Source organism: Penicillium verrucosum (assembly GCF_028828655.1).
Source record: "Penicillium verrucosum strain IBT 35672 chromosome Unknown utg000003l_segment0_segment0, whole genome shotgun sequence".
NCBI classification, from domain to species: Eukaryota; Fungi; Ascomycota; class Eurotiomycetes; order Eurotiales; family Aspergillaceae; genus Penicillium; species Penicillium verrucosum.
Genome location: NW_026643212.1, coordinates 708,445 through 733,098, shown reverse-complemented (window position 1 = coordinate 733,098; position 24,654 = coordinate 708,445). Strand labels below are relative to the sequence as shown.

General features: G+C 48.9%; 8 protein-coding genes across 8 annotated transcripts; 5 read left to right on the top strand and 3 right to left on the bottom strand.

The window, feature by feature from the left end:
- Positions 1-378: 378 nt before the first annotated feature.
- On the top strand, positions 379-1,846 carry N7516_008067 (uncharacterized protein; the record flags this gene model as incomplete). The annotated part of the gene is made up of 2 exons (XM_057220787.1): positions 379-520; positions 549-1,846. 2 exons carry the CDS (start codon positions 379-381, stop codon positions 1,844-1,846), a joined length of 1,440 nt encoding a protein of 479 aa, XP_057071059.1.
- Positions 1,847-2,413: 567 nt separating this feature from the next.
- osm1 (putative fumarate reductase Osm1) lies at positions 2,414-4,332 on the bottom strand (the record flags this gene model as incomplete). The annotated part of the gene is made up of 2 exons (XM_057220786.1): positions 2,414-4,245; positions 4,296-4,332. The coding sequence occupies 2 exons, from the start codon at positions 4,330-4,332 to the stop codon at positions 2,414-2,416; spliced, it is 1,869 nt and encodes a 622-aa protein (XP_057071058.1).
- A 1,045-nt stretch (positions 4,333-5,377) lies between these two features.
- N7516_008065 (aldehyde dehydrogenase) lies at positions 5,378-7,127 on the bottom strand (the record flags this gene model as incomplete). Its single annotated transcript, XM_057220785.1, has 4 exons — positions 5,378-5,522; positions 5,605-6,050; positions 6,167-6,560; positions 6,667-7,127. 4 exons carry the CDS (start codon positions 7,125-7,127, stop codon positions 5,378-5,380), a joined length of 1,446 nt encoding a protein of 481 aa, XP_057071057.1.
- A 1,547-nt stretch (positions 7,128-8,674) lies between these two features.
- On the top strand, positions 8,675-9,842 carry N7516_008064 (uncharacterized protein; the record flags this gene model as incomplete). The annotated part of the gene is made up of 3 exons (XM_057220784.1): positions 8,675-8,861; positions 8,930-9,000; positions 9,057-9,842. The coding sequence occupies 3 exons, from the start codon at positions 8,675-8,677 to the stop codon at positions 9,840-9,842; spliced, it is 1,044 nt and encodes a 347-aa protein (XP_057071056.1).
- An 856-nt stretch (positions 9,843-10,698) lies between these two features.
- On the bottom strand, positions 10,699-12,026 carry N7516_008063 (PCI domain-containing protein; the record flags this gene model as incomplete). The annotated part of the gene is made up of 2 exons (XM_057220783.1): positions 10,699-10,728; positions 10,788-12,026. 2 exons carry the CDS (start codon positions 12,024-12,026, stop codon positions 10,699-10,701), a joined length of 1,269 nt encoding a protein of 422 aa, XP_057071055.1.
- A 986-nt stretch (positions 12,027-13,012) lies between these two features.
- On the top strand, positions 13,013-14,277 carry N7516_008062 (transcription factor IIF subunit TFG2; the record flags this gene model as incomplete). The annotated part of the gene is made up of 4 exons (XM_057220782.1): positions 13,013-13,270; positions 13,334-13,601; positions 13,651-13,847; positions 13,906-14,277. 4 exons carry the CDS (start codon positions 13,013-13,015, stop codon positions 14,275-14,277), a joined length of 1,095 nt encoding a protein of 364 aa, XP_057071054.1.
- Positions 14,278-15,408: 1,131 nt separating this feature from the next.
- Positions 15,409-16,948, top strand: N7516_008061 (CCCH zinc finger protein; the record flags this gene model as incomplete). The annotated part of the gene is made up of 5 exons (XM_057220781.1): positions 15,409-15,454; positions 15,502-16,050; positions 16,100-16,211; positions 16,260-16,312; positions 16,377-16,948. 5 exons carry the CDS (start codon positions 15,409-15,411, stop codon positions 16,946-16,948), a joined length of 1,332 nt encoding a protein of 443 aa, XP_057071053.1.
- A 4,128-nt stretch (positions 16,949-21,076) lies between these two features.
- N7516_008060 (putative bZIP transcription factor) lies at positions 21,077-23,032 on the top strand (the record flags this gene model as incomplete). Its single annotated transcript, XM_057220780.1, has 2 exons — positions 21,077-21,855; positions 21,910-23,032. 2 exons carry the CDS (start codon positions 21,077-21,079, stop codon positions 23,030-23,032), a joined length of 1,902 nt encoding a protein of 633 aa, XP_057071052.1.
- Between the last annotated feature and the right edge of the window lie 1,622 nt (positions 23,033-24,654).

Below are 24,654 nucleotides of genomic sequence, written 5' to 3'. Positions count from 1 at the left end.
TATAGGATCTACAAGTATATATTTAACACACCCGACTATCCCCAGATCTGTCACCTGTCATATTTCTAAATGAGCCTAATATTTTAAGATTGTATAACTAAAAATATCCAAATACCCTATTAACTACTACACAATATACTATCTTTCCTATTCCAGTCCATATCATACCATATACTTCATCCCAGTCGACCTTCACATGCTTCCCCGGCCCAGCCATATTAAGCCGAACACCAAGCCGAACACCAAGCCGACAACCTTGGAAGAGTTACCATCCCCAAATCCCAATCCCTACATCTCATCCTCAACCTAAACCCTTACTCCCAACACCTCAGCCGCATACTCCCTAATCTTAACCCCAAAATCCAAAAACCCCAAGCCATGACCAACCAAGAGAACATGCGGGGCAATCCCAACCCCAAATCCAACACCCCGGTCCCGGCCCCATCGCCCTCAGCCTCAACCTCATTCACCCCCTCCAACAAACCCCCTTCTACCTCCGCGCCCCCCCGCGTCCTCACTAGTATCCCGCATCCAAACTTCCGCAACAGGCCTAGCAAAAAGCGCATTCCAACCGAGCCCCGACCTAGCCAACACCCTAGCATCAAGCACGAGCAGCAAACCAGCCGGTCCCTCCTCTTCCCTCCCGAACACACAAACAAGCAGGGATCTATCCGCAAATACCACACCGCATGGAGCTCCCGGGTCCGGGTCCGGGTCCGGGTCCGGGTCCTCGTATGCAGCGCAATCCTTCCGCGAACACGATACACACACATCAACACCGGGTGGATTCACTCTACCCGCCTTGACAGAAGACGAGTTCCAGGGAAATACACACGCATACGGATACGATGGAATAGGAATAGCGGACAACACAGAAGCGCATCAGTTACGCGCAAATACAACCACAACAACTGCAGACCAAAACACAAATCAATCCCAATCCCAATTCCAATCCCAAGACCTCCAAACCCCCTCCTCAACCTGGAAAGGCAAAGCCCGCGCCCACGACCCAACACAACACCAACTCGAAACCGTCTGGCAGCGGCAATGGCACGAGCAAACACCGCAGACAACGACTGTTCCAGCTACAGATGGTGCGGCTGTTGTGTCATTGCTATCGGATATAACCTTCGACCCGAATTTCGAGGATCCGACGACTGTACCCGATACCGAGATTGATATTGCTGCTCCGCCGGCTCCGCTTTCTGCTGCGGAGAGGGAGATGCTTGATTCTTTTCGGAGGGGGTTGGGGTTGGATGTGGAGGGGAAGGGGAATAAGGAAAGAGAGAAGGATGCACGGTTAACGGGTGCGAGTCTTATTCCTGATATTGATGTTTTTTTGAGTCAGGGGCTTGGGGCTGAGAGTAGTATTGGGAGTGGAACTGGGACTGAGACTGGGGAGAGAAATGCTATGGCCATGGCTACGGATTCAGGTTCAGGTTCTGGTTTCATTCCTACTTCAATCCGCGATGCCGTTTTGAGGAATATGCCCGGTGGGACTGATTGGATTGGTGTCCAGGAGACTGATATTGATGTCTTTTTGAGTCAGGGGATTGGGGCTGGAACGGGGATTGGGAAAGGGAATACTACGGCCATGGGCTCAACCTCTACCTCTACCTCTACATCTACTTCCCTCCGCGACGCCGTGTTAGCGAATCTCCCTGGTGCGGGTGATTGGATTGGTGTCCAGGAGAGATATCATGATGAAGTATGGGGATATCTGCAGCCTGTGCTTGAGGATGCGAGGGCGGAGATTGAGGAGAAGGGGGTTGAGGGATTGGGGGCTGGGGAGGATGGGCCTGCTGTGAGGAGGTTGAAGATGATTTTGATGCATATGAAGGGGTGATTGTTCGGACCGTATTGGAGTTTATATCGAGGAGGACCAGTAGGAGGGTTAGTGCCCTTGTAGTAGGGCTTTTGGTTTGGTTTTGATATACCATGTACATGTATATGTAAATATTAGGCTAGATATATTCCAGAGATGGTACTAGTAGGCAGTGAGTACTTCGGCTGATTGTACGAATAATTCTTATTGGTATCCTACCTTAACCAATTGTCGGCATTCAGCATGGTCACTGGTGGACTAGGGCTTTCTAGGCGCGACCCTCTGACCCGAGAACAGACGACTACAACTACAACTACTACATCAAATCCAAAACAGACGTATGATTCCAAAGAATATATTCCAAAATAAGCTATATATGTATGTTACACAAGAACTAAAGTTGATCCAATCGGATCTTAGATCCCGAGGACTGGAAGAAGCGAGCGTGCCAAAACCAGCACAAGAAACAGCAGAAAGAGACGAAACTGGGGTATGAGAGATCACACGCTGGAGGGATCATATTTCATCGAGGGAGGGAGCGGTCGTCAAGGAGCAGAGGCATAAAGGGGAAAGAATTTGATATAACCTTCACAGCTCCAAGCTGGGAGTCTGGCCCTTGACACGACCGATCACAGTTTGAGCAGCGTACTTGGGGATAACCTCATCATCGTGGAGCATAGCGAACTCCTCGGTAGCATCACGACCCATGAAGTTGTACAGGGCGTTTGCGCCACCGGGGTGCTCATCGACCCAGTTAGTGAGATCGAGGATGATGCCCTTAACCACGACCCAGAGGTCCTCCTTGGAGTTGTGCTTGGCGACTTCCTCCATTGAGTACTCAGTCTCTGGGACCGTGAAGGTCGCGGGATCAGGCTTGGAGGCGGGTGCCTCGGCGCCGGGAGCAGGCGCAGCGAGGGGAGCGAGAGCCGGTAGGTTTCCGCCGGTAGCGGCACTGCCCCATTCAACAGAGACCTTGCCGGGGGTGTTGGGGTCGATGTGGAGGGAGATCTGACCGAGACGTTGGGAGGCGGCGGTGGAGGAGCCGTTGGTGATGACCTTCTGGAAGAGGTGCTGGGAGGCAGAGTCACCAGCGACACGGCCGTAGACGACACAGCCGAGGAGGGAGGAACCGCCGAGACGGTTGGCGCCGTGGACACCACCGGCGAGTTCACCGCAGGCGTAGAGGCCATCGAAGGGCTTTTGTTCGCTGTTGAGGACCTGGGCGTGCTCGTCGATCTCGATTCCGCCCATAGTGAAGTGGAGGACGGGTTCCATGAGAGCGACGTGGAACTCGTCGTTGAGCTGGAAGGGCATGTTGTGGAAGAAACGCTTGTTCCAGGGGTCCTTCTTCTTGCCGTCGGCGATGAGGTTGTACTCGTCGAAGGTCTTCTTTAGGGCTGCTTCGCCGCAGCCGATCTCAGCAACGAGCTCGGCACCAGTCATCTTCTTCATCAGGCCGCGGCCGGAGTAGTGGCGGGTGTGGAAGTCCAGAACCTTGGAGGCTTTGCTGTTGAGGATGAGACGGATAGGCCACTTGCCCTTCTCCTTCTCTTCCCACATCTTGCCGGAGACGTAGTCGCGGTGACCAAGCTCGTCAGAGAAGCGCTGGCCGTCGGCGTTGAGGAGGAGACCACCCTCACCGCGGAGGGCTTCAGCGGCAAGGAACTTGAACTTGGCATCTGGGTCCTTGGGGTCGACGAGACCGGTGGGGTGGACTTGGACCTTGTCCATGTCGATGCCGTTGGCACCGATGTCCATCAGCATTTTCTGGCCGTCACCGGTAGCGTGGGTGCCGTTGGTGGAGGATAGAGCGAAGGTGTCGGGGCGGTGCTTCTTGAGGAGGGAGGTGTCACTGAAGTCAGCGGCGTAACCACCGGTAGCAAGAACGACGACACCGTCGACGGACTTCTTCTCGCCGTTGATGGTGTATGTAACACCGGTGACATTGTTACCAGACTTGTTGATGGAGGTGACGTTGGCCTTCTTGACGATCTGGACACGACCGGGCTCATTATCGGCGAGGTCTTCCAATCGCTGCATCAGGGCGTAGGTGATGGCCATACCGGGGAACTTGGCATCATGACCACGGTGTGTGCGGGGGTGAGTGTGTCCTCCGAGACGAGAGACGAGGGTGAGGTCGAGGTTGAAGACATCCTGCAACCACTCGACGGCGGAGGCGGACTTGTAGGTCAGGACCTTGATTAGGTCGGGACGGGCCTTGTCACGGGCGGACTTGAGGGTATCTTCGTAGAACTGCTTGACGCTGTCCTGGATGCCGAGATCGATTTGAGTGCGAGTGAGAGCACCGTTGATACCGGAGGTGGCCTTGGTAGAGTTACCACCGAAGAAAGCCTGCTTATCCAAAACGAGGACGTTGCCACCGTTGAGGTAGATGGTGTGTGCGGCGCTGAGGCCAGAGACTGGAGAGGGTCAGCTGGAACGGAGAGAATGCGGGGAAAGGGATCCTTACGGCCACCACCGACCACAATTACTTGAGGTGCAGCCATTATATTGTGTATAGAGATAAAAGGTAAAATATGGGGAAGAAGGAAAAAAAAAGAAAGGAAGGAAAGGATCTTAAAGAGAAAGGGTTTCGGGGCAGGTCAGAAGCCGACGGTCTATCGGCCGAGGCACGAAAGAATGGAAGACGTGGGGAGATGAAAGATGGGGGTACCCGCTGTAATACTAATTGCCCACCTCTGGTTTGTCTGTTTTATTACAGTCTGGGGTATGTTGTAGTTATCACATGCAATATGATATTCAACTATATAGATATATCTTATTAGATTCAACTGTCTAGAATGTTTCATTTCCATTTTCACATGCATCTGCGTCATGTCACATTCCAGGTCTTTTCAAGGAGTTGAGGGGAAGGGAATAGACCAAAAGACAGAAACTACATCGGAAATGTCAACGGAATTAGTAGAACGTATTAATCTAGTACTCCATAGGTATATTTTCTAGCAGAGAAATAAACATTGAATTCCGACAAAGGTTCCTCGGTCCTTACAGTAAAGAAGTGTGAACCTCGGAATAACAATTGCGGTGTCCGAAGCTTCCGCATTCTGCATGGCATGATACGTCAGGAGAAAGTACCATTACCATTTAACATTTGAATATTTGAGTCTCACTATGGGATATATTCAAGACATACTATGTATATACATATATGTACTATATGTATATAATACGGATTCAATATCCAAATGTATCTGGAAATATCAAATAAGGCAACTCATGGACCTTGGAAATGATCAGAAAGAGGCAAAACCAATTGCCGGCTGAGGAACATACAGTCTCTGATTGGTGGAACACCAATGTGGAGATGACCTAATCCGGGGATAGGAATTGCCTCAGTGGGGGCTGATGATCTCATCCACCGTTTGTCCACCGGGTTTCAATTCAAATGCCGACTTGCTGGATTTTTATATACAAAATAGTTATGTTGTATGTAGTATATATAAACATGGAGGGAATCCTTATCAGTGCTGTGGTTGACCTCAACAGATCATCTACTACAATTCAAGACCCCAACCAAAAACATCGAAAGAATTAATCCATCCAGGTCACACTCTTCGTAACCAAAAACTCATTCAATCCCTCATCAGTATTAAACCTCCCCCAGCCACTATTCTTCACACCGCCATGAGGAAGAGCTGATTCATCATGGATCGTCATACTATTAATATGAACCGCCCTGCAATAAAGTCAGCAAAGATCCACAACTCCACGTAATCCACCCAACCAAAACCAAAACGGAATCTCGGTCTGGAACATACCCAGATTGAATACGCCTAGCCATCGCCAAACCCCTCCGCAGATCTTCCGTGAAAACAGATGCCGAAAGTCCATACCCACTGCCATTAGCAAGACGGATCGCCTCGTCCTCGCTGTCGAAGGGCATACACGCCGCAACAGACGCGAAAGACTCTTCCTGCCACAGCGCCATGTCCTCCTTCACCCCGCCCAGAACGGCGGGCGCCATCCGCACCCCCGAGTCTGTAGGGACGCTATCAGCAGACCCGGAGATGAAGTGTGCACCTGCTGAGACGGCGTTGGCGATGAGGGCTTCGACACGGGTTTTGGAGGCCGTGTTGACGAGTGTTGGGGGAAGGGCTGAGGCTGCTGCGCCGGCTGCAAGGGCCTTTTGTAGGGCATCTGTGAAGGATGGAAGGATGGAGGTGTGGACGAGGATTCGGTCGGTTGCCATGCAGATCTGGCCGGACTAACACGCAAAAGAATAATAGGGTTAGCTATTGAGTTGGAACAAGTAGACATGGGTACCTAGGCATAGATATGCAACGTGCGTCATGCGTCATGCACAGTGGTGTTCAAACTCACATTCAAAAATGCTCCCGCCAATACTCCCTGCACGGCAGTCTGCAAATCGGCATCCTGGCATACAATCGAGCTATTCTTTCCGCCTAGCTCCATAAGGCAGGGCTTGAGGTTCTGACCACAGGCGCGCGCGATCTTCCGACCAACAGCCGTGCTACCGGTGAAATTGATTTTTCGCACGGCTTCGTGCTCGATCATGGCATTGACAACCTCGGGGGCATCCTGCGGGGCACAGTGGATGATATTCAGACAGCCAGCGGGGAGACCGGCATCTTCGAAGGCGCGACCGATGGCCCAGTAGCAGCGGGGAGTTAATTCGGAGGATTTGAGGACTGTTGTGTTGCCAGCTGCGAGGGCGCAGGCTGCTGAGCGGATACCGAAGACGTAGGGAGCATTCCTGTAGAAGTAACAATTAGTTAATATCATTTTACACACCTATTCTGACTTCAGGTCCATGGATGGAAGAAAATAAAGTTTCCTGGAACTACCAAAAGGACACTCACCATGGCACAATCCCCAAAATAACACCCATGGCCTCTTTAAAAACAATCGCACTCTGTCCCTCTGTCTCAACGACAGGTACACTACCGCAGATGGATGTGATGCGACTCGCAACCTCGCGCAACATGCGAACACCAAGCGGGACAACGAACCCCGCAGAGGCACCGACATCCGCGCCCATTTCTTGACGCATATACTCGGCATTGGTATCGAGACGGGCCTCAAGGAGATCAGCAGCTTTAAAGAGGATGTCACGTCTCACGGTTGGTTTTGTCTGTGACCATGAGGGGAAGGCGGCGTCGGCGGCTTCGACGGCGCGGATTGCATCTTGGGGTGTTGCGGCGGAGGCGGTCCAGATGGTTGTGTTAGTGTAGGGACTTGTTACGGGGAAGGTTTTGGGGGTTATTTCTTCATGGCCGTTTATTAGGAGGGGGACTGTGAAGTCAGTGGCTTGGATTGTCATGGTGGGGGATAGATAGAGGGCAAAACTAGAGGTAGAGAGATCTGGGGTATAGAATGTAGGAGGGGAAAACAGAGGACAATATTGAGTCTTGGGCAAATATTTTCTTAGTGTTAGTGTTTTTACTCTTTCACTTTACATTCTAGTTATCTCGGCTCCACCAAGTCTAAGAAATGGACTGAATTCGGATGATCTCTGCCAGGCACCACGTTGGTTGCCTACATTGGTTGCTCAATGGCAAACTATTCCGCGCTATGCGACGACTATTTGATTGTATTTGATTATGTTTTCCACATTTTAGTGATGGGATTTCATGTATGAACCAATGAAGACTCATTCCAAGGTTCTTCATGTATCAATTTTCGGCACTTATACACCAAACCGGCAGTTTTAGGGAAGTCCAGTGGAGTCCATTGATCAACCAATGTATGAGGTAACTGAAGATTGTGAGAACCTTGGAAGTTCGGTAATAGCGCAGGGCCCACTGCGGGCAATTCCAAGGTTGGTCTTGGAAGAGGGGCACTTTAACTGGTTATCTCTAGTTACCTCAACCCCGTATGGTTTATGTTGTGCATGATATTTCGCCTATATCCTTAGCAGCTTCTGTATCTGGATGTGTTCGCAGTAGTTTTTGCTCTGGTTATGGAGTAGACTCTGCCTAATAATTTCAGATTTTCGTCGCTATTGGGATCGACATGTCAGTTTTAACCGACATACCCGAGGTGAAGAACCATGGATGAGAATCCTCGTGGCGTCGGTAGCGGCGGGTAGCTTTTCCATTCTGGAGGTGAAGTATAATACCTACCTATAATATACCTAGGTAGGTATAGATGCTGGATGGAATATATGAAGTATGTGGGGTACCAGGTGGGATATGGATAATCCAAAATCAATAGTTCAAGGAATATATTGTACAACATAGGTGATCGTTCAAGGCTTGCATAACTAGGCCCTCGTTCTCAGCTGGTATCAGATGGCCGATCGTAGGGATGTCCTTCCCATTCTGGTTATTCTGCATGTTACCGACCCCCACTCGGGATCCACTGAGCTATTCTGTAAAGAAAAGCATTTGTCATTGCAACAATGATGAAGCTTTACGGAGTACTCCGTAGTTACTTTGTATGCCATTGTCCTGTTTAACAACACAATATCCAAGAACACAGACTAGAAAAGAAGGGGGTCAACTATGAATCTCACCAAAAATCTCCAGCACACGTGAGTACAGTAGATCCCATTGCATCATCCACGTGGATATATGTAAGTCGGCGTACATTCCACATAAACCGAGATCTCTATCGGGACAACGATCGGCCACTAGGGGTTGCATGTGAGTGGATAAAATAGTGGGATATGGAATTTTGAGCTGGACTAGGGCATCGGCACTTCGGACAGATCGGGATATTCGCGTGGTACAACTTTTATATCAGTGAATGCCCTAGGATTGTGTGTTTCCCATTCATTCATTCCTTTCCTTTCTTTTTTCATACATATATTGCTATTGTTTCGGTTAAACCCTACACTCTTTTACTATTGGTTTGTCGAGCAGTGCAATGGCGCCAAGCACGAAGGGATGGCAGATGATTGAGATCGTTTCGGTCTTGGTCAGTCTATGTCTAATCTCAGTGGTGCTGCGAGTCTTTGCTCGTATTCGGAGGAGAGTCGGATTCGGCATCGATGATTATCTGAGCTTGATATCCATGGTGCTCCTTGTTGCTATGTTGGTCGAGTTGATTCTCTGTATGTGATTACCCCGCCCGTGGACCAGATTAGAATTTCATTCAATACTAACTAACATCTATCACCAGGGTGTGCAATTGGAGGCAATGGAGCTCATGTCATGGACCTATCTCCCCATACCCTCATGAACTACTGGAAGGTATGTATACAGCAATTATATCCAATATAAAATAACACCAACCTAACACCACCCAGATCTTCCTCGCAAACCAATTCACCTACTTCCTCCTCTGCCCTTGTATCAAGATCTCCATCATCTGCTTCTACCGACGTCTCTTCGCAACCCCGATCTTCCAAAAGGTCAGCTTCGGCCTAAACTGTCTAATCGCCGCCTGGGGCACAGGAATATTCCTAGCTTGCGCAGGACAATGTCGACCCCTACGCGCATACTGGGACCACAGCGTTGAAGGAACATGTTTCGACGCACAGGAATTCATCATCGTCAACCAAGCCTTCAACGTACTCATGGACTTCGTCATCCTCTTCCTGCCCATCCCAATGATCTGGAACCTCCACCGCGCATGGCAAGACAAGCTCGCGCTGAACGGGGTCTTCGCCCTCGGCACATTCGTTTGCTTCGCAAGTATCTACCGCATCGTCGTGCTCTTCTGGATCAATCCCACGGACCCTACTTTCACCGTCTACCAGGCCACGTTGTGGACGCACATCGAGCCTGCTGTTGGTCTGATCTGTTCCAATTTGCCGATTATCCGCGGTTTGTTCCCCGCGCTTAGGTTGAAGAGCTCGCGTAATGGAACAGGTCCTGCGTATATCAACACTGATTACACGAACTCTTTGTTCTTGTCGAAATCTAGCCCTCGCTCGCCGGATCTGGAGTACGTTAAGATGTACAATGCCCAGGTCGAGAGCAAGTCGTCGCCCGGGTTCCTTGGTGATGACCTCCATCCCCGGACTATTAATGTTCAGACGGATATTTCTATCCTTCCGGGAAATGAATCCACAACTAAACTGAATCAGTGAGGTGGGGTGCTGTTGATTTATGCCGTTACGATGTGATGATACCTTTTTTTCTTTCTTTTTTTTTTTTTTTTTTTCTTTTTTTTTTCTTTCTTGGGACAGGATGTTGGAAATAATTGGTTTATATTCCCGCGGAGAGAACACCCATGAACCCCCATTTATCCACTCTCCATGTTTTATATTCTTTCCTCCACTTTCATGCTAATGTATCCGACTTGCCACGCGTTTCTTGCACTCGATTACCCTGACCAACTTTACCTGTCATTCTTGATATTGATATGTCGGCTTCACCGACGACTAGAATATGATTTTCCTACGTACACAATGCGTTTTTTGGGATTTATTATACACTTCATACTATATCTTTCGTGTTTCATATTTTGTATATATATTTCATATCCTCTCTAGCTTTGGTCCTTTTCGGCTGTATATAGCTTGATTCCGTGTTTACCCGGATTGTTGTATCCATTTCAAAGTTTATACATGGAAAAGTCCCTTGCACAAAGTAACTAAGATCTTTTATACCTTCATGTACACCCAAAAGGAACGTCCAAAAATATCACCAAAAGACGCGGCAAGGCCGCATAAGCGGTTACCTATTCTTGTATCTAGTTACTCGAATACATTCAGAAGTGCATTACTCGAGAGACTATGAAGCAATGGATCTCGCTTTTAAACGACAGTATTTATAATTAAGTATAGCCCACGAAGGTACAGAGGCGAGACATATCAGCAAATGGAGCTTGTATTTCATTTCTCAGGCTGGCTAAAACGATATGCAAGAGTAGGCAGAAGGCATGAATTCGTAGATCTTTGACCTTTCATCAAATGGACACACGGACGAGACAGAGCAGACCATTCAATGCACCATCTGGCTCGTAGCGAATTCCTATAATCAAGATATTAGCAAGAAAAACAACCTCAGACAGAACAAAAACCATCACATACTGGGAACTGGTCAGAGATACTAGTAGCAACGCGCTCTACATCCTCCGCAAGATCCTGCACACCAAGATCCCACTGCCTCAGCTTCGTCCCATTAGAAGCACCTGCTGAGGATCCACCAAGAGTATCAGCATCAAACGAAATAACCCCATCAATTTGATCAATCCGACCACGCAGCCGACCCTGCTCAACCATGCGAGCAGCATAAGCCTCCGCCTTCTCACCGGCAGACACATCACCCGAAGACTGCAGCCCCAGAATCGAGCCCAGGTCATCAACGTGAATATTCTCATACAGCTTACTCGCCGCCACGAGATTGTGCTCGATAACCGCCTTATCGAGAACAGTCGTACCGTCAGCCGTAACAGCGAGCTGGTGCGGCGCAAGTTTATTCGCGAACGCAGCGACTTCATCGGCTGTCAGGAGTCTGTCCAGGAACATCTTCTCCAGGATACCGAATTCCTCAACGGAGGGTGTGCGGTCGTCCTTGTACAGACGGGCGAGGGAGCGGGAGCGCTGCGGACCAGCAGGTGCAAGGACGGCACAGCGGATTGCAGCGGATAGCGCCGTCAGACGGTCTCCTTCGTCGACGCCCGGAGCGAGACTCACGTTGAAGTATTCCTGGGCGGCATCGAGGAAGCGGCGACGGGCATCGAGAATGCGGGCCTGGGAGAGCTGGAAGTGGAGCTTAGCATCGTGGTCTTCTATTTTGGAGGGGAGGTTCTTGATGCGGTTGAGGAAGGATTCGGCGCTGGTTGTGTCGTCGTCTTCGAGGTAGTACCGCACGATGCGGATCCAGAGGCGGGCTTTTGCGGCATCTGAGACCAGACGCTGCGAGCTGTCGATGTGAATGCCCTGTAGGGCGTGGGCGGCGGCTGTGAATTCTTCCTGGGATTCGTAGGCGTCTGCGAGGATCTCGCGGATCTGCGAGTCTTGTTCTTCGACTGAGGCGGAGCGAGTGTGGAGGAGGGTGATGGCGTGCTGGCCGACTTTTATTTTTGTTTCCGGGGTGACGGATTGGAGGACTGTGATGAAGGCGTCGAGGAGGGGGCGGGCTGCGACGATGCTCACTTCTTCGCTGAGGATTGAGTCGAGGAAGTAGACTAGGTCTTGGGCGAGTTCGTGGCCGGTGGAGGTTGTTACCATCTCATTGAGGATGTCGGTGTATTGCTGTAGCTTTGTTGGTTGGTGTGGGTTCGTTTCGATGCCCGCTAGGGCGTTGGTCATCTTTTGGGAGGCCATGCTGGTGGTTGAGTGAAGGAGAGGTGGTAGAGAGAGTTGCTGTTAACGCGGAGTGGTGGGGACGACTGTTATCGATAAGAGCTGGCTTGGATGCATACAAACAGAGACAGGGCCATGGAGCTAATTTAATTAGGACAAAATATAATTAGGTAAAATAGGTATTACAAAGACCACAGAATTACCTAGGTATGACTATATAGAGCTAGAAATGATCTGTCCTCGATTGCCTTGTCACACGTGTGATCTATAACTAGCCTTGTTGTTATATCCGGTTTGTTGGTGCGCCGAAGACGTGGGAATCACTCCCGACATTCTGGAGTCCGTCCAAAGCCCTAAGATTCTCAAGATCTTACTGCAGCATCAAGATTGCTGCCAAGTTACGCCAGCTGTACTCGAAACACTCGCTTCTAACCCTGTGTGTGGTGGGAGACTGGTCCAAGCCCTACGTGAAAAAGAGCCTCAATACCCACACCCAATCTAGTCCTTTCAGTACGTGAATTGGTAGGTGATATTAGTATATGCAAATAGTAACATATAACATACTATTCAAAACTGGCAAAGGGATGATATTTTTTAGTAGCAGGATAATTGTCAAGTATGGTGATTGTTATGACACTGGTAAAGATGAAGGTTACTGGAGGATGAGATGGGAAGGTTTGAATGAATACTACCTAGAAAGTTATGCCCCCAAGCCTTATTTGGGATCTGATTATAGTTGGGCGTATAAATCAAGCTGTGCACCTAATGCTACGAGGTCGAAAAGCACATCGTCATACACGCAAAGAGAGCTGGCTCTCACCGCCTATCATATCGGGTTGAGTGAATAGCTCCAGACTTGGGTGGCGCGGACTTTGTCACTCAAACGCGCTTTTCGCTCCATCCACCACTTTCGCTCCTGATAAATCCAGTGCCCCTTCGACAGTCGCATTCCCTACACCATCACTTCCTCTGAAATTTGACCGTCTTCGAGCTATCCCGCACCCAGTATGGCGCAGGTCAAGCAAGACCCGGATCGCCCGTACTTCAAGCAAGACCCTGACAGCAAGGATATCGTCCTTGGGGACATAGAGGAAGAAGATCTCTACGAAGATGCTGGAGACTTGGACTTCACGCAAGCAGGTCAGAACGTGTGGCTCTCCCGTCTGCCTCGGTCGCTGTGGGAGCACTGGGCCCACCTAGACGACGACGAAGAGATTGAACTTGGTACCATGAGGGTGGAGGGAACACCGAACGACATCAAGAGGGTAAGTGGAAATACATGCGCATGTAATGTGTCCGGCAGATTCTGACATTCGTCCGTTTCTCAGGTCAGTTTGCGCATACACGATCGCCCAGATAATCGGGAGATTCCCAAGGACTACACACTCCAACGTCAAACGGTCGACCCGTCCGGCACCGGATCACACCTCACCCACAATACGTACCTCTTCACCGAGAAGGATATCCCCGGTGTCGAGAACCGCATGGCTACATTTGGCGAAACGCGCTCGGTTCTGTATGAAGCCCAGAAACGTGAAGCGAAGCGGCGAGAGCAGGGAAAAAGATGGGAGCCTTATGTGCGAAAGACAATACCAAGTATGTCCCATTGCAAAGATGGTGAGTTCTAGTTACTCACAATTCTTAGAACACACTGCCCTCGCAGGCGCGGTCAGTGAAGAATTCAATTGCCTTCCAGTGGAGAATGAAGAGTTCCGACGGATCTCCGAGAAGCGAGCGCTGGAAGCTCTGAAGCCTCGAAAGGAAACTGTCTTCATTGATAAGATTCCCGGGAAGATCATCCAAGCCCGCCATGCTCTTCCCACCGAAAGGGGACAGTTTGTGGTATGTTTTCTCGCATTTCTGTTTATGTTTGAGGCTAGATTACTCACTTCGCCTGCAGCAAGCCACACGACCTACCAAAGGAAAATCCCAGGAGAACAAGTCCACCCGTATGCCACAAAACGAGCTTCTGGATCTTATCTTCCAGTGCTTCCGCGAATTCAAATACTGGCCCTTTAAGACACTTAAGGCCCGATTGGCACAGCCGGAGGCCTATCTCAAGCAGACTTTGGAGATGGTTGCACACCTTGTCAAGGCTGGTGACTTCGCTATGACTTGGGAACTGAAGCCCGAGGCAACCCACAGTCAGTACTCGAATGCGATGCACAATGCAAAGGCAGAGTTGCCACCGGGAGCCGACGATCCTTTCGAGTCAGAGGATGATCCAGCTTCTGGAATGGATCAGGACGACATTAAATTTGAGGACGTCTAAACAAATACAGACAAATAACGGCTTCGATATGTTGCATAAGCAGGGTCCTGGCGTTAAGGCTTTCAAGGAAACGAAAGGCCGGGTTCAATTCGGAAAATCGTCATAGAATGGAATGAACAAATGAATTACATACAATGTTGGACTTTGTTCTAATCAATAGTCCCTTCGATTGGTATATTTGAAACTCATATCTCCGTAGAATCCACAATGACCGCTTTTTGAGTATCTTTAGCCTAGTTGGAAGCTGGTTTCATCAAAAATGTAGACCTTTCTTGTTGAGAATTACCTTAAGCACGTCGATCCAACCATTCGTGAGGCCAATATTGCCGGTCTGGAAATGTCGTTTATTGACTGGCTTCGGTGTAAGATTTAAATTGTTTGAAAGGCATGTGATAAGGCAACATGACTACATATTGTGAACTAGCGGTAGTGTGGCTGCTTCCATGGGGAAGATTTTCAGCAAGAATTTCATTTATACATTGCTCGGCCAGTATTTTAGGCAGGGAGTATATATGCAAGTTTTTAGGTATTTTAAGTAATGATGCTTTCTTTTCCATCTTGAAGTTCTGCCTTATACATGAGGTGTGTAGTACTTCTGTTAGGCAGTCTATACAGAATGTAGGGCCTAGAGAGTGAGGAGGGAGAGAGTTGATTGAGTTCGGAGGGTTGATGCCTGAGGCATACATATGAGGCCTGAGGCCACCACAACAACCTCCCTTGTGACTGTTAAGTCGGGAGTGGGGCTGCTTTCTAGTGAAGCTAATATTAGGCACAAATGTTGAAGCGAGCTTTCTTTGACCTCAAATAACTGCACAGGCCCCCCAATAGGCGTTTTCCTGTTTCAGCCTACTCGATAACTCACTGTTTGGCCACATGATTGGTGACGTACTCGTCAACATGTGCACGGACCTTTTCGCCACTTATTCTTTAACGCCTAAGGCAAAAAGACTGTATACAAACACTGCAAACCAACTTCTCGGATCGCTAAAATGGGCGCGTCTGCTGCTTCCTCCGCATCACCGGCTCAGATCTTCTTTTAACATACTCCTTCAGCTTTTGATCCTAATCTGAAAAACACTCAGATCTCTGTATCTGCTATACACTTACCTTATTTAGCCTCGGATAGTCACCATGAGCGAAAACGACGATCTCTTGGCCAAGATCGGCCAGCTTGCAGGTGCGCTCAATATCACCTCACTATCGACACAAAGCTAACCTGAAAAGGCCAAATTAATCGACACAAGACGCAAGATACTAAACCAGCTGATCACCAGTCTCAATATGTGTCTCGCCATACCCCTTCTCACCCAGGATGGGCCCCATACTACCGGGGGCGCGGCCGAGGACGTCGAGGAGCAGCTGCTCCTCACCGCCACCGCACGCTTGTTTTGAACACAGCGGGCACTGGCTCAAATACTAGTGCAAACTCCTCCCCCGCCCCGATAAGTGGCAATGAGAGCGCAGCGGTTCCGACGCCATCTTCGACTGGCAATGGCTGGGTTGTAAAGCACGATCGCCACATGCAGCTGATCAACCCTGCCGTCTACGATCGGAAAACACAGGACAGAACAAAGGATATGGAACGAACGCGCAAGCTTAAAGAACAGAAAAAAACCGACTACGAAAAGGCGAAAGTACTTCGATATGCACAGAGTCCAGGTGCCAACGCGATGGTCTCCACCACTGCAAATCCTGCAGCTGGCCATCAGATTCTTGTCAATGATGTTGCTTTCCGGGTTGCAAATGGCGGAAGTAAACTGATTCGTATCTCAAGTGCGTATTTTTCTTCGCTCTTCGCCTCGAATTTGCTTACCCTTCATAGATGACCCCAGTACTGCCAACAATACCCCCAAGCGCGTCACAGTGGCCGATGTGTCCTTCGTGCGAAGCAAAAACGGAAACCTGCACCGTCTCGGTGCTGTGGCTATGAAGAAGTAAGTTTTTGTTTTACAATAGCTACGTTTATACTGACCTTGGCATAGGAACCACACCGTTAAGAAACGCGATGAGCTTTGCAAAAGATTTACAACAACCGGTATGGGCGATACTGCCATGTTCCACACTATTAGCATATCCAGAAACTAACTCTGTCTTTCCAGGCACGTGCTACAAAGGCCCAACTTGCCAGTTCGTCCACGACCCCAGTAAGGTCGCTATGTGCAAGGACTTCCTCCAGACCGGCCAATGTGCCGCAGGTAGTAGCTGTGATCTATCCCATGAGCCCTCGCCCCACCGCTCCCCTACCTGTATGCATTTCCTTAGAGGACGCTGCGCCAACCCGGAATGTCGCTACGCCCATGTCCGCGTGACACCCGGTGCCCCCGTCTGCCGCGCCTTTGCAACACTAGGATACTGCGAGAAAGGTGACGCATGCGAAGAGAAGCACGTCCACGAGTGCCCGGACTATGCCAACACCGGCACCTGCCACAAGAAGCGCTGCCAGCTGCCGCACGTCGACCGCGCGGGCCAGATCCGCAAGGCTGCCGCAGCTGCTGCTAGTAAAGCTGATTTGGGTGAGGATGACTCTGACCCGTCTAGCGAGGAAGAGAACTATGACGCGATCGATTCGGACGATATTGACTCGGATGCGTTCGATGACACGCCCGAAGAAATTATCGAAGGCGTGGATAGCGGCGAGATGTCGCAGCAGCAAGACTTTATCCGCTTCTAAATCCCAAATCCTGCCATTTGTAGTCGATTGGATAGGTGTCTTGCTTTTCCTTTGCTTTCTCCATACCCGAAAAAGATGTCGATAGCATTCAGTTGAAAAGGGATTGAAAAAAAATGAAAAAAAAAATTGAAATTGAACATTTTACTTGAAGTTTTTTCCTGCACGTGTACTTAGCCCTGAAGTTCTACATTTGTTGATTACAGTTGCACATGTCAACATGGTGTTGGATGTACTTCGGCAACCAACCCGTGCCGAGCCATGTGATAGTGATAGAAATAACTGTAGGGTCCATGCCCTGCTGACTGGTGACATGAACTATGGAGTTGTGTGACCATAGAGGAATGTATAAACCTCACTAGTTATTGCATGATGTTTGGGAGATAAATAAACTCAATATTGAAATCCGCACCCCAGGATATCCTTCCGAGACCTGCAAGGAACTCCCAGTCCGTGGACTCTGAAGCCACAGGAAATATTGGAAATAGGTTGCGCAAGACATAGCCAGGGCCTAGAATATCTTTGTTTACTTGTTGACACTTGTAACGTATACATACATATTTTGACTCTGTAGCTACTATATTAGTGCCCTGAGATTGCCAAGTATAGACGTGGAGGGATATATCAGATAGCACCCGGCGATATAGGCAGCAACGATTCGAATTCGGACCTCAAGTATTACAGCTGAGAGCACGGAGTAGAGCCGTAGACAATAGTCGAGTTCAAGTTCAAAACATCTACAAATATGTAGCATCGTGATCAACGCCACTGGTTCTATTGGGTAAGTCAAGAGGGTGATACCGAATGAAGTCAAGCACTTCCTTGTGTAAACGCCCAACAGAGGCTAGATCTAGCCAGGATGAATATGATATAACTACTTAGGAACCAAGTAATGTATTGTTGGTGGGCTATAGTTGGAATAATCCTGGGCTCTTGACAATCCTGCGAACTATGTATCACCAACACTTGAAAATGTCGGCGGCTAAGTCAAGCCACACATCGATCCTTCTCTATCAACACCATCTTGTGTTGGTTTTGGCTCTTGATCTTCCTGTATCATGAGATTAATCATTGTACTACGTTGGCATCGTCTGTTGGGCTTTAGTGCAGAACAGATGGTCTACTCAAACCAAGACAACGAACGTCATCGGACAAAAGAATGTGAATCCTCTAGACCAGAATAGTAGCAGAGGAAGACAGTCTCTCGGACGAGAGCAACAGTAGGATGAGATAGTGACTTAGTCTGTCTGAGATACTGAATAATAGCTTCATTGCCCCATTATTGCGATCATCGTAGGTCCTTGGTCCGCCTGTGGTCAACTCATTTCGACGACGTGTTAGCTAGCCATACCGCAACAAGCGACAGAAACTCTCAAATCCTCTCATCCATATCTCGCCCTGCTACAGAAAATGAGTCATTGAAACGGTGAACAAAGCTCCTCGGCATAGAGATCAAGTGTTCTTCCCCGATGGGTCCAAGAAAAAGAGGGATTCCCCGATAGGCAGACTATAGACATGGAAAACGTCAAGGAATCCCCAATCCGGCATGTGGAGAATAACAGAAGCCCATTAGTGAGTATCTAGTGGCCCACTCGCATCCAATCCTACGCACTGAGTTACCCCCATATGATGTGCCCAATGTACCCGGTGCACGGCATATCAGGCAGGTACATGTTCAAAGTGAGGCTTTGAGATCATATGCGGCTTAGCTTAGCTTGTGCCGGGGATATGTTTTAGAGACCCTTGGGCACATACAGTGTACGGTGTACTGAAGGTGTATGGAGCTTTGCAAGAAGTGGATCATTGACCACATGAATGTTAGAATGGGAGTGGAGCGGTGGACCTGCCATGGCCTTCTAGCTTGTGCAAAGAAGGTAGATCACTAGTTTCATTCTGAGTCATATGGCAAAACAGTGGTTTCAGCTTCACCGCAAGGAAGGGCGAAAATATTAGTCTCGCGTTGCGGAACGTATAGGGTGCTGAATATATTGGGTTGTACATAACCGAACTACCATGATACTGGTCTCAGCTCCTCGGATGGCTGTAATGTATGTTATAGTAGCGTAATTAGTGAGGAGAAACAAAAAGTCTCATCGGGTACCTTGCACTCAGAATAATTGTTTGTCTATGACTAATGTAGCAATGAACCCATGAACGGGGTGACCGATGGCAGACTGGATCTCCATTGGACAGACTCGGCTTTTCACCGCCAGATCTTATCCGGGCTAACTTACCCACCCGCACACTTGCCGCCCAGGTGACAGGCCTATCATTATCACAGGCTCCGTGCTTTGTACTATGTATAGACTGCGAACAGACTCAGCGGTTGCCGCCGAGGGGTTTGTGCCCCCGGGGAATTGTCGAGACGAATCGACAGGAACAGGAACCGGGTCTGCGCTTTGGGCGGCAAGACTCGACATGGGGCTGACTGAACTATGGAGGAAAAGTAGGAAAAAAAAAAGAGAAAAAAAAGAAAAGAACAGCCCAAGTTTAATCCTGGTGTAATTTGGAAATTCCGGTATATTGAGGTAATAGATTAGGGGCGTTCATCCTGCGGCGCTGATACAGGTCGGAAGGCACCCGTCAAATACGATGGCATCATGTCCCCTGCACTCCGCATAGTAGATCAGTAATTAAATGTGGTCTGTGAGCCTGTAAGAATTGTAAAGGTGGCTGCTGCAGCCATATGGAAGCTGCAGAGAGAGCTGCAAGTAGATCACGGCAAGACTAACAAGATCAGGCGGGTGGGATGTTCGACCCAAGCTCTCGCTCCAGGCGGAGCCTTACTTACCCTCCAAGGTAGTTCCATATAGGGATTTTGATTTTGGAGGGGTGAGGTTGTCATCTGGATGGACGAGTGATCAGTGCATGCCATCTGTGCTTTCCTTTTTTTTTACTTCTTTTTTTTCCATCCATGGTCGGCCTAACAGTGGATCCGCGGGCCGAGCCCGTACCAGAGATTCATTCTATAGAAAAAGAATCCAAAACCATACGGGGAAGGAAATAATAACGAATCCCAAAATAAGGAAGAAAACAAAAGAAAAATACAAAACAAAACATTAAACGGCCATGGATCGCAGCCCAAAGAGATCGTCACACTGACTCGGGAATGATTGGCTGTTAGCGGCGGATAGAAAGGAGGATGACATCTAGACTGGGCATCTGACCATTCACGGGTGATGAGTTTAGTACATGAAAGGTACAGGAAAATACTTCAAAGCACTTGCTTTAAGTAGACGTGCAGGTCAAGTACAAAGTAGCAAATAGTATTCTACCTAAGCGCCGTGAATAAGGTATAGCACAGACCATATACTCCCCACGACAGGGATTGTCTCAACCCGGCGGAACGAGGATCGATCGATAGGCTATCGTTTATCGATAAGCACAGCGTCTGATTTCCCCCACTTGAGATTTTCTTTTTGGTGATGGCTTCGGCTTGACGGAGTACATTATACAGGAGAGAAAATAGGGGAGTGTTGTATAGAACATACATTAGTGTACATACTCTGTACATACTCTGTACTAATATTGCATAGCCAGTTATTACTCCATACCTGTAAACAGGTAAATAATTATCAGCATTAGCATCGAGACTGGATACTAAAAACAAAACTCAAACAGAGAAAAAGAAATCTTCCAATAAAATCGAAAATAAAAATAAAAACTCAAATCGAAAATTCCAGCCGAAATAACCAAAATACCAACAAAATAATCAAACATCAACAGATGCAGGTCTGCCCAAGCAAAACAATGCAGCCAATAACGGAGATGCTGTCCCGGGGGCCACTCTTGCACTCCCGCGCAGACCGCTGGATGAGTACTGAGTACTTGATCGACAGCCTATTCTCCATCACCTACATCGGTACTCGGTACCTGTGGGTACAATGTCAACCGCACGAGCACTGCGTCTGCTCATACATAGTCTGCTTCCCCCCTCGGAACTAGATCAGTATATTTCCCCCTTCTACACAATTTATATCGTCATCTTCATATTCATTTCTACATTTTCTACCTACTCATTTCCCTCTTTCGTGGTTTAGTTCTTCTATACCAATTTCTCTATAAATCATCTTCTTTCCCCCGCCCCACCCCTCTCTTTTACACACACACACACACACACACCGCCTCTTCATGATGGCACAATATTTCCAGCCTGAATTCTACCAACAATCACCTTCGACGTTAGACGTAACACCGGAAGACGACGAGATGAGTGTGTTGGACGACAAGATCCTGGACCCAAATTCCGAAGACCATCCCGACAATCGTCGCGCCTCCTACGATGCCCCAGATGCCTACTCACATCGGGATTCCGTCTGGTCAAATTACTCAAATACTAGCTCCAGCCAGTCTCAGTCAAATTCGCATTCGCAAATCGGACACACTATGCTGAACTCAACGGGTGCCTCATTCATGCCCGTCGACGGCCCGCAGTCGGTTTCCTACCCGCAGGGATCGTGGCCCATGCCGCGCACCGATTCAGGCTCATGTACTCCGACCGTGAGCTATGATCAGTATCCTACCAATGGAGATCAGAGTGCCATCACTCCTTTCTCTGGTGGTGCGGTTGGACCCGTCGGTGCTATGCCCATGAACTCTATGCCGTACCGTGGAGGTATGGCATTTGCGACTCCTGGCAGTGTCGCCATGTCACCGCAATCAAGCCAGGGTTGGATGCCGGCGCCGATGGACCTCGCTGAAGCAGAGATGCACTCGAGGAAGAGCCCGAATTATCGGATTGCATTGCCGTTGAGGCGGGGAGATGGGATTCGGAAGAGAAATTCCCGAATTGAAATCTCCCCTGAACTGAGTTTGGCCAATATCGACGAGGCTATCCGGGAGTGCACGGATGAGGAGAAGAAAAAGGAACTCAAGGCAAACAAACGACTGCTGCGGAATCGGGATGCAGCGTAAGTGGAGATTCATACGTCGAGTCGGATTTAGTGCTAACCTTATTTCAATAGCTTGCAATCGCGTCAGCGCAAGAAGAAGGAAGCCGAGGGAAATATAGAAAAGCTCAAACAAAAGGATGAGATTGTCGCCCAACAGGCCGCAAAGATCGCGCAACTGGAGGAAAATAACCAGAACATGCAACGGGCCATGAAAACCCTGGAGTATGAGAATCACCAGTTGACTGCCTACAACAGGCAGTTGACCGAGCACATCCAACGCCAGGATATGGAGAAAGATGAAGCTACCCTCAGACACACGCGGGAGACCGCCAATCTGTTGAAGAGGAACAGCATGCAGGATGAGATCATCAAGCAGCTGGAGCGCGATGTCAAACCCGCTCAAGAAAACCTGCCTGGCGACTTCACCGGCTTTGAGAACTCCACCATGGAAAACCCCTCATGGGACGACTTCTCAATGGTTACTGGACCCCCCTTGCAACCGGAATATGTTCAAGCTCCCCGTCCTCAGGTTAGCCAGCAGGTTAAGGTCCCGGAGAAATCCAACAGCGGATCAGACCTGCCGATCAGCTGGAACGCCTTCTACATGTTCCTGCTTGTCGGTGCCTTCTTTGCCTCAAAGAGTACCTCCCTACCGGGCCGCTCGCTGCCCCAACTCTCCGAAGAGTACCGGGCCGAGTCAGCCAACGTGCTGAAAGCCGTGCTAGCCTCGTCACCTGGACACGAGCTGACCCACCCCCACTCCATCAATCACGCGACAGCCACCGGACCTGCACCGGCAACCATCAGCGGTATGGAAATGGCGCAGATGAGCTCTGTGCAATCCGTGCCCTCGAATCTAGACCAGATGCATAACACGCTCGTCATGCCGACAGAGGAACAGGAGCGTCAACAGGTGTTTGCAATGAACGCCGACCAGTATAACTCCTTGACAACGTTCGAGGATGATGGTGACTTCAAGCCACAGCAGCCATCTACTCTGCAGCAGGCGTTTGCTGCAATGCGGGATACCGCTGCGCAGCAGAGTCGTATGCACTCCGCTTTGTCTTCTGATGTATATTCCAGATCATTGATGTGGGACCGAGTGCCTGAAAAGGTTGTTCGGGACTTCCGCCGTATGGTGCAGGGTCATGGTTATGATACTCCTGTCAAAGAGGAAGGTATTTTTCACCCTTGAGGTTTTCCTTTCGGGAATAGGCTTGCGATTTTCGACACAACCGTATTTCTTTTTGATTCTTTTCTTCTACCTTTCTTGCGTTTCTTGCGATGTCCTCCTTGGGATAATTGCTTGATCCAGCCCTTTTCTCTTCTACCTTTCTTGCATCTCTGCGACATCCTGATTGGGATTGTTGCTTGATTTGTCACCTTTTTCTTCTACCTTTCTTGCATTTCTTGCAATGTCCTGCTTGGGACTTTTGCTTGATCTAGCCCTTTTCTCTTCTTTTTTTTCTTCTTGAAAAATACGGGCTAGCAATGGCCCTTGAAATACTAGCGTGCAACGATAGATCACGCAACACCTTTTATTCTTCTCTTGTTTGTGTATCTATTTCAATGTGTTTTCTTTGAGTTCAGTCCCAGGGTCAGGTTTACTCGGGCACAGGGGGCTTTTGTTTAGCGATGTGATGATTTTAGCGATTGGCTTCGGAGCGTGTTTCTGTTTCTTGTTTTGACTGATGGGAGGGGGAACTATATTATACGAACGACAGGGTGTGAACCTGAATTATGTGTTTATGTGTACAGACTGGGGATCCTCTCTGCAAGCTGGGATGACTCTCTGCAAGGCTGGGATGAGATCTTGGCATGGGATACGAGAAACGAAACGAGTTATGAAGAAACCTTGCATGTGGCGATTGCATCCAACTGTGCTTATTATGACTTGTTCTATGATCTATGTGTTATGTTACTTTTATTTAGCGATCTGAGCTGGGATAGTCTCAGGATGGAAATGGGATGGGATGGTCTCGTGCTTTCGGGCTGGATGAACTTGCTTTTTCATGTTTCCAAATGTCTTATTTTACTCCTCAGCCCTTAGTTCCTGGAAGTTCAAGTCTAGACCCAGCATATGACTCGCAAGGTTGTTTTAGCCTGAGTGACTTTGTGCTGAGCCCATAAGTGGGCGGCTGCAACGCGAACCGCCGTGATGAGGAGAGGATAATGTGATGTCTCATTAGGTGACATGAACTGCTCTTGCGATGTCATTTATATTATTTGATTCATTATTGGGTCGGCTTTTGCCGACTCAGTACGGAGTTCATCAACGAAAGTATCCCTGCAAACCGGGGAGGTCCGTCCACACTACGGAGTATTCGTGTCTCTAAATGTACCAATGCGACTATGGGATGACCTCTAGGCTCAAGCCACTACGCAGAAACTGCCCTTTCGAGTAATATCTCCTCACAAAGAAACTGCGATGCCAGGGGGTTGACGCACGTGTAATCTATGTTGAGGGACCTTGGGGGAAAATCATGACACTAATACCCAATCACCACCATGAGATTTGGCCCACTGACAAGACTCGCGTCGAATGCTTACTTCGCCCCAAGCTTTGACAAGAAATTACCCGAGCCTTGGTTTTTTTAAAAACGTGTGTAGGGCTGATGGTTGATCCCGTCTGGGCATTTGATATCCCGCAAGGGGCACGGAAAACCCTTAGTTCTTAGCACAATAGTACAATAACAGCACACCACGCACCTCAGGGATCCTGAACATTAATCAGGTATTGTAAAGGTCTCAGAAGTGCTAAGTCGCTTTGAATACCCTAGCCCATAACGTAACTGGTCATGGAAAATACAAGCTAAC